Raw genomic sequence first — 16,347 nt, forward strand, 5'->3', positions numbered from 1 at the left:
GATGAAACGAAGAAGAGAACTTGAGCGTAGTGCCCATGTTCTCAAACAATGCCTTCCAGAAAAGACTCGTCATACGTGGATCCTTGTCACTGACAATTGACTGAGGCATCCCGTGATATTTAAAGATATTTCTCATAAATATCTTGACCATGTGTTCTGGCTTTATCTTCTTCCTAACAGGAATGAAATGGGCCTGCTTACTGAACCTACAAATGATAGTCCAAATCCCATCATTTCCTGTTTGTGTCCTTGGAAGATCAAAGATAAAGTCCATTGCTATACTTTCCCATGGCCTATCAGGGATCGGCAATGGCTGCAACAATCCCGGTTGCTTTTGTCTGTCAAATTTGACTTTTTGGCATACTAAGCATGATCTTACAAATGTGTCAACATCTTGACGCAAAGCTGGCCAATAGAAGAATGCCTCAACCCCTTTCACTGTCGCATCAATTCCACGATGCCCAGCATAAGGTGGAGCATGACTTTCCATCAAAATCTTTGGCCGTAACTGTTTAGTAACGCATAACTTTCCATGCATCATGAGAAAGTCATTCTTAAGCATATAGTGCTCATGATGTTGCCCATCAACAAGCTGGTCATAGATCCTTGAAAAATCTGAATCTTCAGCATATTGTGTCTTCATTTCTTCTAGTTCACAATGGTACGGAATTGACACTGCTGAAATTTGGGGCTTTCGTGACAACGCATCAGCCACCACGTTCTTTTTCCCTTGCACATGCACGATCTAAAAATGGAACATTGACAAGATGTTTGCCCATCGCATGTGCTTCTCAGACAACTTCGTCTGTGTAAGAAAATATCGCAAGGTTTGATGATCCGTTTGGACAACAAAATCAGCCCTTAGCAAATAGTGTTTCCAACTAGTGAGAGCATGAATTACTGCCAACAATTCTTTCTCATAGACTTGCAAGTTCCTTTCAGTCTTCAAAAGAATTCTGCTCTCATATGCGACTACTCGGCCATTCTGCATTAAAACTGCACGAAGACTATGGCCACACGCATCACATTGAACCACAAAAGTTTTAGAAAGATCTGGCAAAATAATTACCGGATCTGAAGTCAGCTTCTCTTTCAAGTGTTTGAACGCTAAAATTCCCTTGGTTGTCCACTTGAAAGTAACTCCTTTTCCTTGCAGTGCATGGAGTGGAGAAGCAATCTCAGCAAAATTTCGGATGAACCTCCTGTAGTAGGAACATAAACCTAGAAAGCTTCGAATGTCATGTACGGACTTCAAGTCTGGCCATGACCTAATTGCTTCCACTTTAGCAGGATCCATGCGTACCCCATCCTTTGAAACAATGTGCCCAAGGAAGTGAATCTCTTGCAAAAAGAACTCACTGTTCTTCGCATTAATGAGTAGCCTATTCTTGCGTAGCTCATTGAAAACTGCGGTCAAGTGATCCCTATGCTCCTCTTCAGACTTTGAGTAGACAATCATGTCATCAAAGAAGGTACCCACAAAGTTTCTATGTGGTCTAAAAATTCTGTCCATCATTCTATTAAATGTGGCAGGAGCATTTGTGAGACCAAATGGCATGACAAGAAACTCATAGAGACCAAATGTTGTCCTGAACGCAGTCTTATGGACATCTTCTGGTCTAATGCTTATCTGATGATACCCGCTCTTTAGGTCTATTCTTGTAAACAATGACGCTCCCTCAAGCCGATCAAGAATGTCATCTATCCTCGGTATGGGGAACCTGTTCTTGATGGTATTCTTATTCAAGGCGCGATAGTCAATGCACATGCGCCATGAACCATCCTTCTTCTGCACTAAGAGTACAGGCGAACAAAAAGGGGATGAACTGGGCTGAATCAGCCCCTTCTCTAAAAGCTTGTTGACCTGACCCATAATCTCTTTCTGCTGGGCTGCACTAACCCTGTATGGTGGTCTATTCGGTGAACTAGAACCTGGCACAAGATCTATAGTATGATCCTCAGGTCTCTCAGGAGATAACTCCCCTGGCAAAGAGTCCGAAAAACAATCACTGAAACCACTCAAAAAAGTTGACCTGTCTTTATCTAAGGTAGACAAATTAGATACAACTTGAGGTACTTCTTTTGCAAAGATCAAGTACGTAGAAAGATGATTCTTTATTACAGATGAAATAGCAGAAGCAGAAACAACTGGAACAGACTCGCCTTTAAGCTTTACATCAAGGACATGAGTCTTTCCTCTATGTACAAGGGTAATCTTTTTGTTGTAAGTATCCACCATAGCATGCAACCTGTAACACCATGGGATACCCAATAACACATCACAGCCCTCAAGCGGCATACTATGAAATTCTTCCGCGTCCACATAGCTCTGAATGTGCAGACGAAGCTTTCCCAGAATGGGAGTAACAGGCTCTGAATGACCTGGGCATGCCAAACCTGCTTCCCCTGTCATACCCATCTCCTCTGCACGAATGCTTAACTCTGATGCCAATTCTGGTGATATGAAATTTGCACGGGCTCCTGGATCAAAGAAAACCAGCACTGTCTGGTCTCTAACTTTGCCCAAATCTCTGCACAGCTCCGTGGCATCTGTGTTTGGCTGATCTCCAACCAAATCTGGAACAAGTCCTGCACTCGGCTTTGGCTTCTTCCCTTTTTGGTCTGACTTGTCATCCTTATCCTGTGACTTCTTTTGTGGGCACTCATTTGCAAAGTGTCCTTCCTGTTCACAAATATAGCATTTCTTGGCCTCCCTAAGAGCTTTCCTTTCTTGAAAAGTTTTGCCAGAAAAATGCCTTTTTTGTCCTTGTCCTCATCTCGAAGAAGACTTAGAATGCTTCTTGGACGTATCACCTTCTTCATTAGAGGGCTTCTTTGTGGGAGGCTCAGAAGGCTTTGTTGCAACATTGCCCTTGGCTGAAAACTGTTTGCCCTGGGCCCCTTTCTTGTGGCTATTAAATCCATCGGAATCTCCCTTCGAGAGATTGCTGGCCACTCTTGCATTCTCTATCAACTGAAACATATTCATGACAGTAGTCTTTGTGCAATAGTCCCTGATCTTCTTGGGCAATCCGCAACAGTACTTCTCAATTTGTTCTGACAATGGCACAAACCTGTAAGAGGTGACTAGCAACAGTGCGGCCCAAAACCGTTTATTGTACTCTTCCAGATTCGCACACTGTTTAGCATTCAACTCGTGCCATTCCGTCATCACATCCACTTCAAAAGTGTTTGTCAACCATGCAGGCGCAAAAAGTTGTTTGAATTGGACCCACGTTGTTGGGGCTTGACCTTGGTTCAACAATGCGGTCCACCATTGAAGCGCATTCCCTTTCAAGAAAGTGGCAGCCTTGCGTATCTTTGAAGATTCCGTGAAGGTTCCTCCAGCATAAGCTACATCGAACTGTTGTATGAAGGTCAAAGCCTTTAATTGGTCCTCAGTTCCTCTGAAAGTTTCAAACTTCACTCCCTGCCCACCTTCCTTGTAATCCTTAGGCTGACTCAAAGGAGCCACATTATCATAAACAGGTGCCTGTAACAGTGGTGCTCCATGAGTGTTCATTCCAGCACTCGCATCAACTATTTTCCCTGTCATATCTGCATTTTGTACGTATGGCTGCGAAAAACCTGGTTGGACACCCATGTTCGCGTACATAGGGTTACCCATGCCTGTTTGCATTGTCCCGAACACATTCCCTGGCATATAACCTATGGAAGGTCCCCAGCCATAGCTTGAAATACTGAACCACCTCCAAAATAACCAGGATAAGTATAAGGTAATGGAAGGGTCTGACGCATAGCCTGTTCATTGCTCCCTTGACCATTCACAAACGGTTCCTGTCCAGCTAAAGCAAGTTGCTTTGGATCATTGGACACCGCTAGTTGCTCAACCACATGGGCTTTCCCTCGAGCATCATGAGTCCTCTGCGCATTGGAAATCTCCTTTTCCTGCAACGGCTCAGTCATGCCCTGTGTAGGAGGCTGAAAACCCTGTGTCGGAGCCTCTAAGAATTCCTGCATCCTTGGGTTGTTAGCCAACTGCTGAAACATGTCCATGCAACAACGCAGTTGAGTTCTAAACAACCTGTCCTCTTCTTGAAGAGTTGAAGGAATTTTCTCTGTGCCATGTGAGGAAGATCCCTCTTCAGATACTTGGTCTCTCTTCTCTGCCATATCGACAAGCTCTGTGTTGGTTTCACCCACAACAATCCACGCTGCACTTTTTGAAGAAAAAGTGACTATCCCGTCAATGGAACCATATAACCGGCCCGTACAACGTAGAGGGCGGTACTATTTCAATTACCTGTTAACTTTACACAGAGCACTGAGAAGGGAAGAGAACACAGTTGCGTCCAGCGACTAGAATGTCACTGCGCACACGAGACCGACACCCTGTAGGCCCCAAAGACTGGGGCCCCTTTCGGTATTTCTTTAATTTAGAGAGAGGGAATTACAAAAAGAGAGTCCCTGGAAGATAACACCTGCATCCAGCTAGTACGCTTCAGATTCGGCAGAATTTCGGCAGCATAACGGTACCGAAATTAATCCGAATCAGTTTCGAAGCTCAGGACTCTATCCCACTGGCGTTATCCCTCAGTCGGGAGCACAAAACAGTAAATTTCAGGTCGTTGTAATTTCTGGTTCAGTCCTGTTTTTGACCTGATTTGGGCACACGACGGTCCCTACACTGTTCCCTGCACCTTGGGCTTGGTGCCCCTTGATTCTGGAAGCATCCCGGACCCAAAACAGTCTCAAAACAGAGTAAAAACAGCAAGTAAACAGTGCTGAATTTACTGCGCAATCGAGAGGTTATCACCCTCTCGTGGACCTGCTTTGGTGCAGCAGCTAGCTACACCGGTTCCTGTGCAAAGAGGCTCTTGCCTCGGCATGAAAGCATATTTCCCCACAGCTGTACATAGGTCAAATGAGAAGCCCACTAGTGGGGCATAACATACTGTACGTAGGGGAGAAAGAGAGCAGTATGTAGCGTGCGGGGCATCACTCCCGTCACCATACTGTGCATAGAGGGCAAGGTAAGCATTCCATAGCTTCTGTACCTGCTACAATCCACCTGAGGCTGAAAATGGCGCCCCCTTTGTTGATATGTAGCTCGTTTTTGCCCCCTTTGTTGATATGCGTCCCCTTTGTTGATATGCAGCTTGTTTTTGCCTCCCAGAGTGGCAGAATCGCTCACAGGTTAACACGTCGCCCAATTTTCGAGTTTGAGCTTTCCTTGCTAAAAATATCTCAATTGGTGCGTCAGTTGACTTGGCAGCAGAGCAATAAAATGTTCCCCTTGTCATTCCAGAGCTAATGACGCGAACACATTTTTCGGTCAAAAATAGCAGTTCCCTAAATTTTAGGAGATGCTTCCATGGCGTCCCTATCGGTCTCCTGACCATCATTGAAGACTACCATTTGACCAACATCTACAATGTGGGTTAATTTACTGGCCCCTTTCAACTTATAAAGTTGCAGTGACTTGACGAGTGGCCCAAATTCCAGTTTGGCGCACACGAGCTTCCATACTCATCAGAATTCAGTGCTAACTGGCCCGCGCAGTCCCTGTGTGACCGACCTAGATCCCCGATGTGAGAAACCCATTTGGCTGCAGGCGTTTCACACTGGCCATGCAATGTCCACTTACACCTTTTCAAGGGTTCCGGGACAAACAAGTAAAAACAAAAATAAATATATATAATACTTATTTACGGAAGGCAACAGGAAAAATACACCTCCTGGTGACAGTACCGCTCATTGGTGCACTTCCAGTGACTATACAAGATTATCATGGAAAAGCAGATTTCCACATTATGAAGTTGGGCAATTGCGACGTTCTGTTGGCCATGCCCTGGCACGACAAGAATGATGCAACTCTCCAGGTCTAGACCCGAACCATCACTGTGATGCAAAAGGACAAGCCAGTTGTCCTCAAAGTTCGATTGTCCGAACAAAGCCCTGAATGATTGCTCTAGTTGTTTTCTACTTAGATACTTTTGAACATTGTTTCAGAAAGTATTGTTTGAAATGGATGCTATTAAACCTGTCTTGGTGCCGATTTGAATTGTTTGACTTTGGTTTTATATAGTGGTTTCAATGATTGGTGATTTTACTTCCGGGTGGAGAAGTGAGAAATACTGTTTTGGTATTGTTTGAATCTCGGAACGATTACTTTCTTTCAAGAAGGGGGGATGTCCCAAACTGCTGACGTGTCAAAGCCCTGAAGAATGGAACCAACGTACAGACGCTGGCCCAGGGGCTTAAACCCTAAGAAGAACAAGTAGCAGAAGAAGAAGTCCTACCAACTTATGGGGACCTCGTCCGATGGGACTCCATTGACATAAAGACTCACGCGCTTGCACACACACACACACACACACACAAAACTGATGACGTAGCAGCTGTATGGACGCTCCTCGTTTTTCGCTGACTGATGACATGGCAGTTATACGGAATTTTGCAAATCGCGTTGGCAGCTTTTTGGCATTGCTTTTGGACCAGAAGCTTTTGGAGGTTTGAAGGCTTTTCATGTAAACTACTTTTGGGGGCCAAGGGCCTTTAAATATGTGCTAAGGGTGCATTCTCTGGCATGCGTCTTGGGGAAGGTGCAGAGCGTGGAGTTCCGGCTTGTACTGTGTTGATGCAATATAAAGAAATACCGAAAGGGGTGCCAAGGTTTGGGGCCAATACTCTCTGGGGTGGAATTCCACCACTCCGTGTCGCGTGTCGTCTCTCTCTCTTTTAGTTCAGTTGTTATTGAAGTGCTAAAAGTCTATTCAGTCTGTTCTTTTCTATTGGCACGTGGTGCCCGTCTTGTGATACCCACAACACCTCAGCACCTAGCCTTTCCATCGCCAGCACCCCAACATCATTGGCGTTTATGCATCAATTTAGCCCAGCGTGTTTGCATCAATTCAGCGCAACGTTTTTACACCAGATCAGCCTTAGCATTTTTGCATTAGATCAGCATCAACGAGCATTCAGCATTTAGCCATTGTATCAACATTTGTGCAAATAATCTAAAGCAAGTATTTGCTCTGGCAATAGAGCAAGGAGAGGGTGGTTGGGACCCTACATACGGTGTCATCTCTCTCTCTCTCTCTCTCTCTCTCTCTCTCTCTCTCTCTCTCTCTCTCTATGCCTCTCTTCATTGTGTTCAGTTTAGTTCCTTGAAGTAAAGTAGCTAGATCTAACCTAAAATCCTCAAACCCTTCCACTACACCTGACATTGGTATCAGAGCTTTGGATGTGCTACGGCTTCGTGAACTCAAGGAAAGGAGCAAGAACCCAAATTCCAAGGAACCTCTCTAAGATTTTTTGCCAAAGAAGTTGTGGGTCCCTCTCTCATACCAACACTTGTTGCCTATAAATATTAGCCACCACCCTTGTTCCATCGCGCATCGAACGTGCTCCCGTCTTCATCGCTATGTCTTGGATACCCTTGAGGCATAATCTCTTCATAATGAACGAAGATCGATACAAAGACCCAGATCTTGAGTACCAGGATCTGGTTGCCTCGTATGTAGATATGGAAGGAGGTGCAGACACGATCTCTAACACTCTTTTGCATTCGCATTCGCATGTAGCGTGCATCCGCTTCCATCGACGTGAAACCATTGGATATACTTCCGAGCATCCTTATCTTCCATCTTCACCCTCAATGTTTTCACGACAAGACTATTCGGGTGGTAGTACTTGCTCTCAAGGCAGAGCTAGCATCAAGGCTTATATTCTACGACAGTAGTAAAACTACCAAGTAACTCGTATGGTCGGTGTTTACATCGTAGCAATAACTACATCCGCAGTATTTGTAAGTTCCGAGGAGTTTTCATCGGTTATGCATCCACAAATATCAAAAGCATTCAATATCAAAAGTACAAAAAGAATCCACAGGAAGAAGTTTGGGAGTTGTGTCTCACCTTTAACAAGGAGGGATGTCACGTGCGCATTGCACTCGAGCCATGTCGACAAGCTACTGCTACAGGTCAACATCAGTCTAGTTAGTATAGATTAGGAGCTAGGGTGGCACCTTGTGAGCCTCTAGAAGGACATGCATGATCAGGCAGGTCATACCCTTACTTGTACAGTACAATCACTTAATCATATAGGTATATGAACAATCACTTAAGTCATTTCATAATAAGAGACTTTGACATGACATTTATAAAAAGTAGATAGGGCAAATGGCTAGAAAACCTATTAAAGACACAGGGGATGGAGGGGACGGTGCTTAGGGACGGGGGACAGTCGTAACCGGGTTGGGGACAGAGCTGAACGTTCGGGAACGGCCAGCTGAGTATTGAGACAGGCAGGAACGCAGGTTGTCGTACCGGGGACGGACGGGGCGGCAGGGGACGAACTGGAAAACGACCGGCAGGGAATGGTCCGATTTTTTAAAATTTAAATTTTTGGTTGTTTGAAACGGACAAAAAAGCAGCCCAACGTCTGTTTTTCAGGGGGAGGCTATAAAAGCACCTGTTGGGTCTCTCAAGCCTCTCCTCTCTACCGTCTGCGGTCTACCTTCGGCAAGCTCTACCCTTGAGTCTCGACTCTCTCTACCCTTGAGTCTACTATGCTCAAGCTCTACCCTTGAGTCTCTCTACCCACTCTCTCCCTCTTCTACCCTCTCAACTTTGAAGCTCTCCTCTACCCTTGAGTCTACTCCTCTAGAGTCTACCTAGCCCTTCGTACTTTTTGTTATCCTTGAGGCTTGTCCTTTTTGAGCCCTTGTGGCATGCACTTTTCATTTTGTATCCATTGATGTTTTATTAACACATTTGCGCCTTTGTGACTCATGCTCTTTGGTCTATTTAGTGTAAATTTGTGGTCAAAGTGATGCTCTATGTGTGTAGGTCAAAAAATGCCAAAAAAACTCTTTTTTTTTTTTTGCCGTTTCGACCCCTGTCCCTTGACTTTTGCCGCCCCGTCCCTGTCCCCGTCCTCGTTCCCAACCCCGACCCGCCGTCCCATGTAACTATGATTAAAGAGTCACTTCGCCTTCAGTTCTTAGAATATCAAAATGCAGTACCCGTAGGAGCATCCAACGCCCATAGCACCTAAACACCTGGCGTTTCCATGGCCAACATGCCAACATCATCAATGTTTTTGAATCAATCAGCCCAACGTTTGTGCATGAGTTCAGCCCAACGTTTTTGCACTAGTCATCAGCCTTAATGTTTTTGCATTAGATCAGCATCAGCTCCAGTAGGGTATTTAGCATTCAGCATTTAGCCATTGTATCAGCATTTGTGGAAGTAATCTAAAGCAAGTACTTGCTCTGGCAATAGAGCAAGGGGAAAGTGGTTGGGACCCAACATACGATGAATAGAAATCGAAAACGGCATCTTCATGGGCGGAACGTCTTTTTAAGACACAAGAAAAGGTTGATGAAGCAGAGAAATGGATTGAGGATGCGAAGAAAGGGAAGGCCCAGATGCTCGAGACCACACCTACTTCTACCATTATTAATATGACCATTGAGGAAGAGCAGAAAAGGAAGAATCGGGCTCTGCATGTGCGGGTAACAGGAGTCAAAGACAAAGAGAATGTAGATGAAGAAGTGAAGGAACTGCTACAACGCATGGGCATCATAGAGCCTACTCACACAAGTGCATGGAGAGTGGGCAAGAAAGGAATCGATGAGAAGGGAAACGTAAAGGATAGGGCACTTATTCTCCGCTTCCCGAATATAGAAATAAGGAAAGAATTTCTAAAGAAGAGGCCAACTCTTAAGAAAACTGGTATCTTCCTGGGAGATGACCTTACATTGGCACAAGTGGCACACATGCAAGAGTTGATGCCAGAGATTAGGGCAGCAAGAGAAAAGGGGAAAATTGCCTTTTATAGAGGAGGAAAAGTAGTGGTTCTGGAAAAGCGCTCAGCATGACGGTGCGAGACCTATGGGGCGACGCTCCAGATAGCGGCGTGGAATTGTAATGGATCATATAGGCTAGATGTAGGTGCCTTTGAAGACAGCTTTAGGGACAAAGACATAGTTTTTTACTCAGAGACACACCAGATACCGGGACAGCGTATGCCACATTGAAGGGTTATTTATGGGAAACAGCTGGTCGACCAGACAAGAGATCTCTACAGGGTAGCCGGGGTTCAGGAGGAGTAGCAGTCTTATTTAAAGAGGAGCTGAAACCACTACTACAGATTATCAAGAAAGATGAGCAAGCAAGGTATATGTGGGTGAGAATGAGAGCCGAGACAGGTAGATTTCTATATATCGCTATATGCTACTTCCCTCCAAGTACCTCAGTCTACTCCTCACCTAAAGGACAGTCCCCTTTCTCCATATTGAATAATGACATATGGGAGTTCTCTAGAGATGGAGACATCGTTCTCTTAGGAGACTTTAATGCCAGAACGGCCAACTCTCAAGCAGTATTCTATGATACTTTTGAACAAATGCTCAGAGAAGTGGATTTATCACAGAGGGGGCTTACTAGAAACTCACAGAATAAAGAACACACTGAATATGGGAGACATCTCATGGAGATGGCAACCATACATGGTTTGGCCATACTTAATGGTCTGGAGAATTTCCCGTTATCTAAGGGATTCACATGCTTCCCGCACAGGCATGGGGCCAGTACAGTGGATTATGTCATGACTTCACCAAGCTTTATTTCTAGTATCAAGGACTTTAAGGTGGGACCCAAACCGGTTGGGATTGCAGTGGATCATGCTCTCTTGACCTTATCAATCTCCTTCCAATACAATGCCTCTCAAGTACAAAGGAAGAAGACACACACAAGATATACTCTCACGCCAGAAACTGATTCAGTCTATGTGGAAAAGATCTATAATAGGATGTGGGCAGCCGAGCCAGTATATACTGTAGAGGAGATTACTTCTCAGTTAACAGAGATACTACATGGAGCAGCACAAGAGGCATACCCACATACTCAACCTGATCAGAAAAGAGGAGCCAGAGAGACAAGAACCCAGGTCCAGAAAGAGCTTACACTTGGGATCATCACATATAAGCAGTCTCGGATTGCTCTTCGGCGTATAGTACGTCGCAAGAAAAGGGCATTTTTAGCCAAACTGGCGAAGGATTTATATCAGCTCTTCTTGAGTCAGGACTCACATGAGGCATGGCGCTTATTTCAAGAGCACTCACTGCCTTCGACGATTACTTCTCCTGAGATCTGGGGTCAATATGTAACATCATTATATATGGTATTTGGACAGCCTCCATTACCAGATCCGCTAGAGCCATGCCCTGCTACTAGTACTTTCTTTACTTCCAAAATGGTGGAAAAAGCCATTGATAAGATGAAGACAAGAAGAGCATATGATCATGATGGTTTAGTAGCAGAACATCTGATCCATGCCAGGGATCTACTTTCAGAAGTCCTTGCTCGTCTGTTTAATCAGGTCATGTGTGAAGGATTACCTGAATTTTGGAAATTATCTACTATCGTACCTATTTTCAAGTCAGGGGATCCTATGATACTCGGGAACTACCGTACCATTATGGTAGGTCACACTTTGACCCAACTGTACGTATCCATTCTTGAACAAAAATTGAGTAGATGGGCAGAGAATGAGGGCATAAGAGCAACAGGGCAAGCTGGATTCAGAAGGGGTTATTCCACTTTAGATCATATTCTTACGCTCAGAGCCATTATTGAGGAAGGAAGAGCAAACGGGAGAAGGATGTATGTTGCTTTGTGGATTTTAGGAAAGCTTTTGATAGAGTACCAAGGGCCAGATTGATGCGCAGGATGCAAGAGTTAGGGGTCCCCAAAGAGATTATTTGGGGGATCATGGCCTTATACGGGTCAGTAACTAGGTATGTACGTACTCCAGAAGGGGATTCCGACATTGTTCATTCCACCGTTGGAGTAAAGCAGGGATGCCCACTGTCCCCTACTTTATTTGGTATGTACATAGATGAGGTATCAGATTACATTGATAGAAAGGGTGACAGAGGGGACGTGCAGGGTCATGGATCCCTTTGTTGTTGTATGCAGATGATATTGTATTGATAGCAGAATCACCAGATGGAATGTAGAGGCAGCTAGATGCATTACATAAATTCGCGGAGGACAGTGGACTGTCGGTAAACTTGGGTAAAACCAAAGTTATGGTGTTTAACACCACACCGCAATGGGTTAGGAGATTGGCACCTACATTTGCATATGGCCAGGATACAGTAGAGTACACAGATGCATACACATACCTTGGGGTGGTATTTGCAGGATTGAAGTTTACTCTTAAGAAAGCAGCGGATGCTAGATTATCCAGAGCCTCTGCGGCCTTGGGAGGGTTGGAGAGGATATGTTCACAAGTGCAGTTTCAGGAACCACGAACAAAACTTTGGCTCTTTGATACTGTGGTGGCTTCGGCTATGATTTATGGGGTCCAGATTTGGGGACCATTTGTGGATCAGGATAATTGGAAGTCAATGGAGAGACCTTTGGTATCTATGATTTCCCGAATGATTAGAGCCAAGGCCTCCGTACCACACGTGATTACCCGAGCGGAACTAGCGGCCCCTCCGATAGAAATTGAAGCTCTTACCAGATCAGTGTCCTTTATACATGGTTTGTGGGATACAAATAATTGCCGATATACTAGACTAGCCCTCGAATCCTCTCGACAATTAGCAATGAAAGGGGATACATCATGCTGGTATGCGCAACTGTCCTCGTGGTTTCAGAGACACGGGTTCAGTATGGAAAGATTACCTCCCTTCCAATACTCTCTTGAGGCTCCATCACTGGCAATTACACGAACGGAGATTAATAAAATCATCCGACAGGATCTTATACAGTTGGATACTAAGAGGACATGGGTAGACCCTACACAAGAATTGGGCACGAAGATGCCGACTACAAAGAAAACTTCCTACAACTATCTGAAGATGGATTTGTGATTCGTCGCACGAGTTACATGGATACCCACCTGTCTCATGGTTTGAGATGTGCTATTGGTCAGATTCGTACATCCTCACACCAGTTGGAAATTGAATTTGTCAGATTTAGGGGAATCCCACCTGAGAGCAGAATTTGCAAGTTATGCGGAATCGAGCTGGAGACAGAATTACACTATATATGCCACTGCACAGTATACTATGAGATACGGGGGCGTTTTCATTGCCTCTTTAAAGAAGGCTTTGGACCTCTAGATAGAATCATGCAATACCAAGATCAAAGATGCTTAGGCTTGTACCTACTGGAACTACATCGGCACAGGGATAATCTAATGAGAAGACAAAGAGCACTACAGCCTCAGAGGCAGATCACAGATTTCTTTGGATCGAGAGAAGCAGGAGTGGAAGGAGAAGCAAGAGGCCAACAGCCAGCACAAAGGAGTACCCATATTCATACCAAAGGCACCCTAATTGACAGAGCGACTGAGCTTAGGAAATCGAGACGACGACGACCAAGATGCAGAAGACGACGACGACTGAGCTTAGAAAATCGACGACGACCAAGATGCAGAAGCACACTTCACCGGAGGAGACTACAACAAAGGATTAGAAGCATTCTAGCCAGACACCTAGGATGCTCCTAAGAAGTTTATTTAATACTTTGTATTTAGTTTCACATTTATTTTCACACTTTCACACTTTTCACACTTAGTACTTTAGTACTAAGGTACCCAGACATTGTAACAGATTCACCACTTTTGTATCAGTTTGGTCTCATAGGTCATTCTGGCCTTTTGAAGACGTTAATATAACATTTCATTTCATTTCATTTCTCTCTCTCTCTCTCTCTCTCTCTCTCTCTCTCTCTCTCTCTCTCTCTCTCTCTTTTTGTGCCTCTCTCTCTTCATTGTGTTCAATTTAGTTCCCTCAAGTAAAGTAGCCTCGTGTTTGTGCGAAGTGCTAGATGTGAGCTAAAATCATTAAACCCTTCCGCTGCACTTGACACCATGTCTAAGGTTTAGCGGAAAAGGGTGAATTAGGTGATGATCTCGTCTCAAATGCGAGTAGATCTCCTTTCTGGACCGGCAGCCAACAGATCCCTGATCTATCGTGGGCAGATCTCCTCGGAATCAACCTCCTATCATGTATTGTCCATAGAACAGGCACAAGGACACGATCTATAGATGAAACGTGTAGTGTAAGGTGTCAAGAGTAGAGAGAGAGCCTAACGCTACGAAGGGGAGATGCGATCGCTGGAGATTTCAAGAGAGAGAAGACACTGGTGGAGAAAAAGGCTAGAGAAAGGGGAACACCACACACACACACAAGCGCTAGAGAGAGGAGTGATAACTGACGGGATCATCGAAGCCCTTAAAACCCTCAAGATAGATGACTAGGCCATCATGTATTTGGACACACAGGCAATTTCAGTCTTATGTAGGTGTCTGGTTTCCCAATCATCCCTAGTATGCTCAACAAATACCCTATTACCCCAAAAACCCTCAGTGGTAGCAAATTTGGATCCCGTGGGTGCAAAGTAACATAGGGCAATGTATATAAACCGCTCACGTAATCTCTAACCGGATCCAAATGAAAAGAGCCCCTGGATCTTGTGCTGCAATGTGTATCTTGATATGCAGCTCCTAGCTGAAGAGAACGGCCACTCCCCCAAAACCTTGGGAACTGCTCCGGCATGTACATTTCTGGTGGATTGACTCGCAAAGGAATCGAGGGATCCTCGGTAGGCCCCTCTTTGTGCTCGTGTGTCTCTGTGATTAGGACAATTTCTCGACCCTCATGCAGTGTCTCATAGGCTGCAAGTCCCTATGCAAACGATCTTGCCCTCAATGATGACCCTGACATTGCGGTCTGATGCCTTCTTCCCTTCTTTGTGTGCTTTAAGCACCCTAAGCATGCATGCCCATCTATGTTCTACTTGTATCCGTGTGAGGTCGTCGTCTAGGTAGATGGGGCCCGGGGGGAGGGGAGGGGGAGAGAGAGATATGGAATGAATTGAAATGATATATTAACTTCTTTAAAAGGCCAAAATGACCCATGAGACTATTTGATTTCAAACTGTGGGGGGAGAGAGAGAGAGAGAGAGAGAGAGAGAGAGAGAGAGATTTTTTACTACCAGTTCCGGTTATTATGTGATGCCTACTTGCTCATGTAATGCCTACGGGCCTTAACTTGTTCACATAATACAAAAGGGTCTAACTCCTTTTCTTGCGAAAATAAAATAAAAAATAAGAGAGATTTTTCACAAAGTAACTTTTTTGTATATTGCAGGTGGAAGTGCTGCTATAGCTGGGGGAGTGTTGACTGGTGCAGGAATAGTTGCGTCCTTTTATACATTTGGCCTTGCAGCCCCACTTGCAGTGGCTGGATTGGCACTGGGGGGGGCAGGTGCTGCTACCTCAGCAGGTGGGGATGTGGCAAGGCTGAGCATTCTTCACATGAAGACCTGTCAAATTAAGGAGAGGTGCAAGACCTTTGGGCAAGAAACTGAAGGTTTGTTAAGTATACTGCTGGAGATGCGGCAGCTCATGAGTGAGCTTTCAGTTATGTGTCAGCGAAACAATTTGAGTAAAGTTGAGACAAGCGTCATAGAGATTCTTCTAAGAAGTGGCAGGAGTGCAGTGAATTTGACAAACTCAGGAGTAGATGTGTATAGAGTTGCGACGATTGTGTATGATATCACTCGGCTGCAGAAGAGTGGTGTCATCTTTGGAGCTGATTACCTTAAACTCGTGGGGGGAACCATTACTGGATCTGGTCTCAGCATCTCGAAGTCATTGTGGAAAGGTGCTGGTCTGGCATTGGGCATTGGCTTTGGCATTTGGGATGTAGTGGATGCTGCTGGTACCCTCCAGAATGGGGGCTCTTATTCTTTGCTCATACGTAACAATGCAAGTCAAATTAGTAACACCATCAAGGAGATTGACAATGCTCTGCACCAACTTAATCTCTAAAACGGTGCTTGCAAACCGTGTGCGAGTCATTCTCTTATAAAATAATATTTGAGTCATTGTAATGATATTCATCATTTGTAAAACTTTTCACTGATTAAGCAAGATCTTCTGAGTCATGTAGCTTTACTAACTCTTCAATATGCTCCTGTCTAGTATCTATAATTCAACATGGGAACTTTAGTTGGCCTATGTTAGGCCCTTTTAAAAAGTATGAGCACCAGTCCTTTCCCATTGAGACCTGGAGAATCCATTGATGAGATGCGCAGGGCAGCGTGAGACAAAAGAGCCGCAAAGAAGTTGCTAGTATCCAAATTTCCAGAGCTAGTTAGAAACAATGTTCAAAATTTCGATGACAATGTTTACAAGGGTCCTTGCTTTAGTGGAATGATGTAGAAAAGCAGGACAAGAGTTTTAGAAAGGAGCCTCTGCTGCATGTGTTTTACATGAGGTGCTGGATGCATGTATGATCAAGGCCCTGTGGGTGCATCTGCCCATAACACTTCCATCCTTGTTATTTTAAGTTCT

At 44.7% G+C, this 16,347-nt stretch overlaps 1 protein-coding gene across 1 annotated transcript in view; it reads left to right on the forward strand.

Moving 5' to 3' along the window:
• LOC147448007 (uncharacterized) overlaps window positions 1–15,938 on the forward strand; it is an 83,570-nt gene extending 67,632 nt beyond the window's left edge. Inside the window, exon 2 of the mRNA XM_086524472.1 lies at window positions 15,140–15,938. Coding sequence (XP_086380598.1) covers window positions 15,140–15,822 — 683 coding nt within the window. The 3' untranslated portion in view covers window positions 15,823–15,938. The remainder of the gene's footprint in view (window positions 1–15,139) is intronic.
• Window positions 15,939–16,347: the final 409 nt, after the last annotated feature.

This window comes from Adiantum capillus-veneris, chromosome 11 (assembly GCF_014529385.1).
Source record: "Adiantum capillus-veneris isolate H3 chromosome 11, ASM1452938v2, whole genome shotgun sequence".
NCBI lineage: Eukaryota > Viridiplantae > Streptophyta > Polypodiopsida > Polypodiales > Pteridaceae > Adiantum > Adiantum capillus-veneris.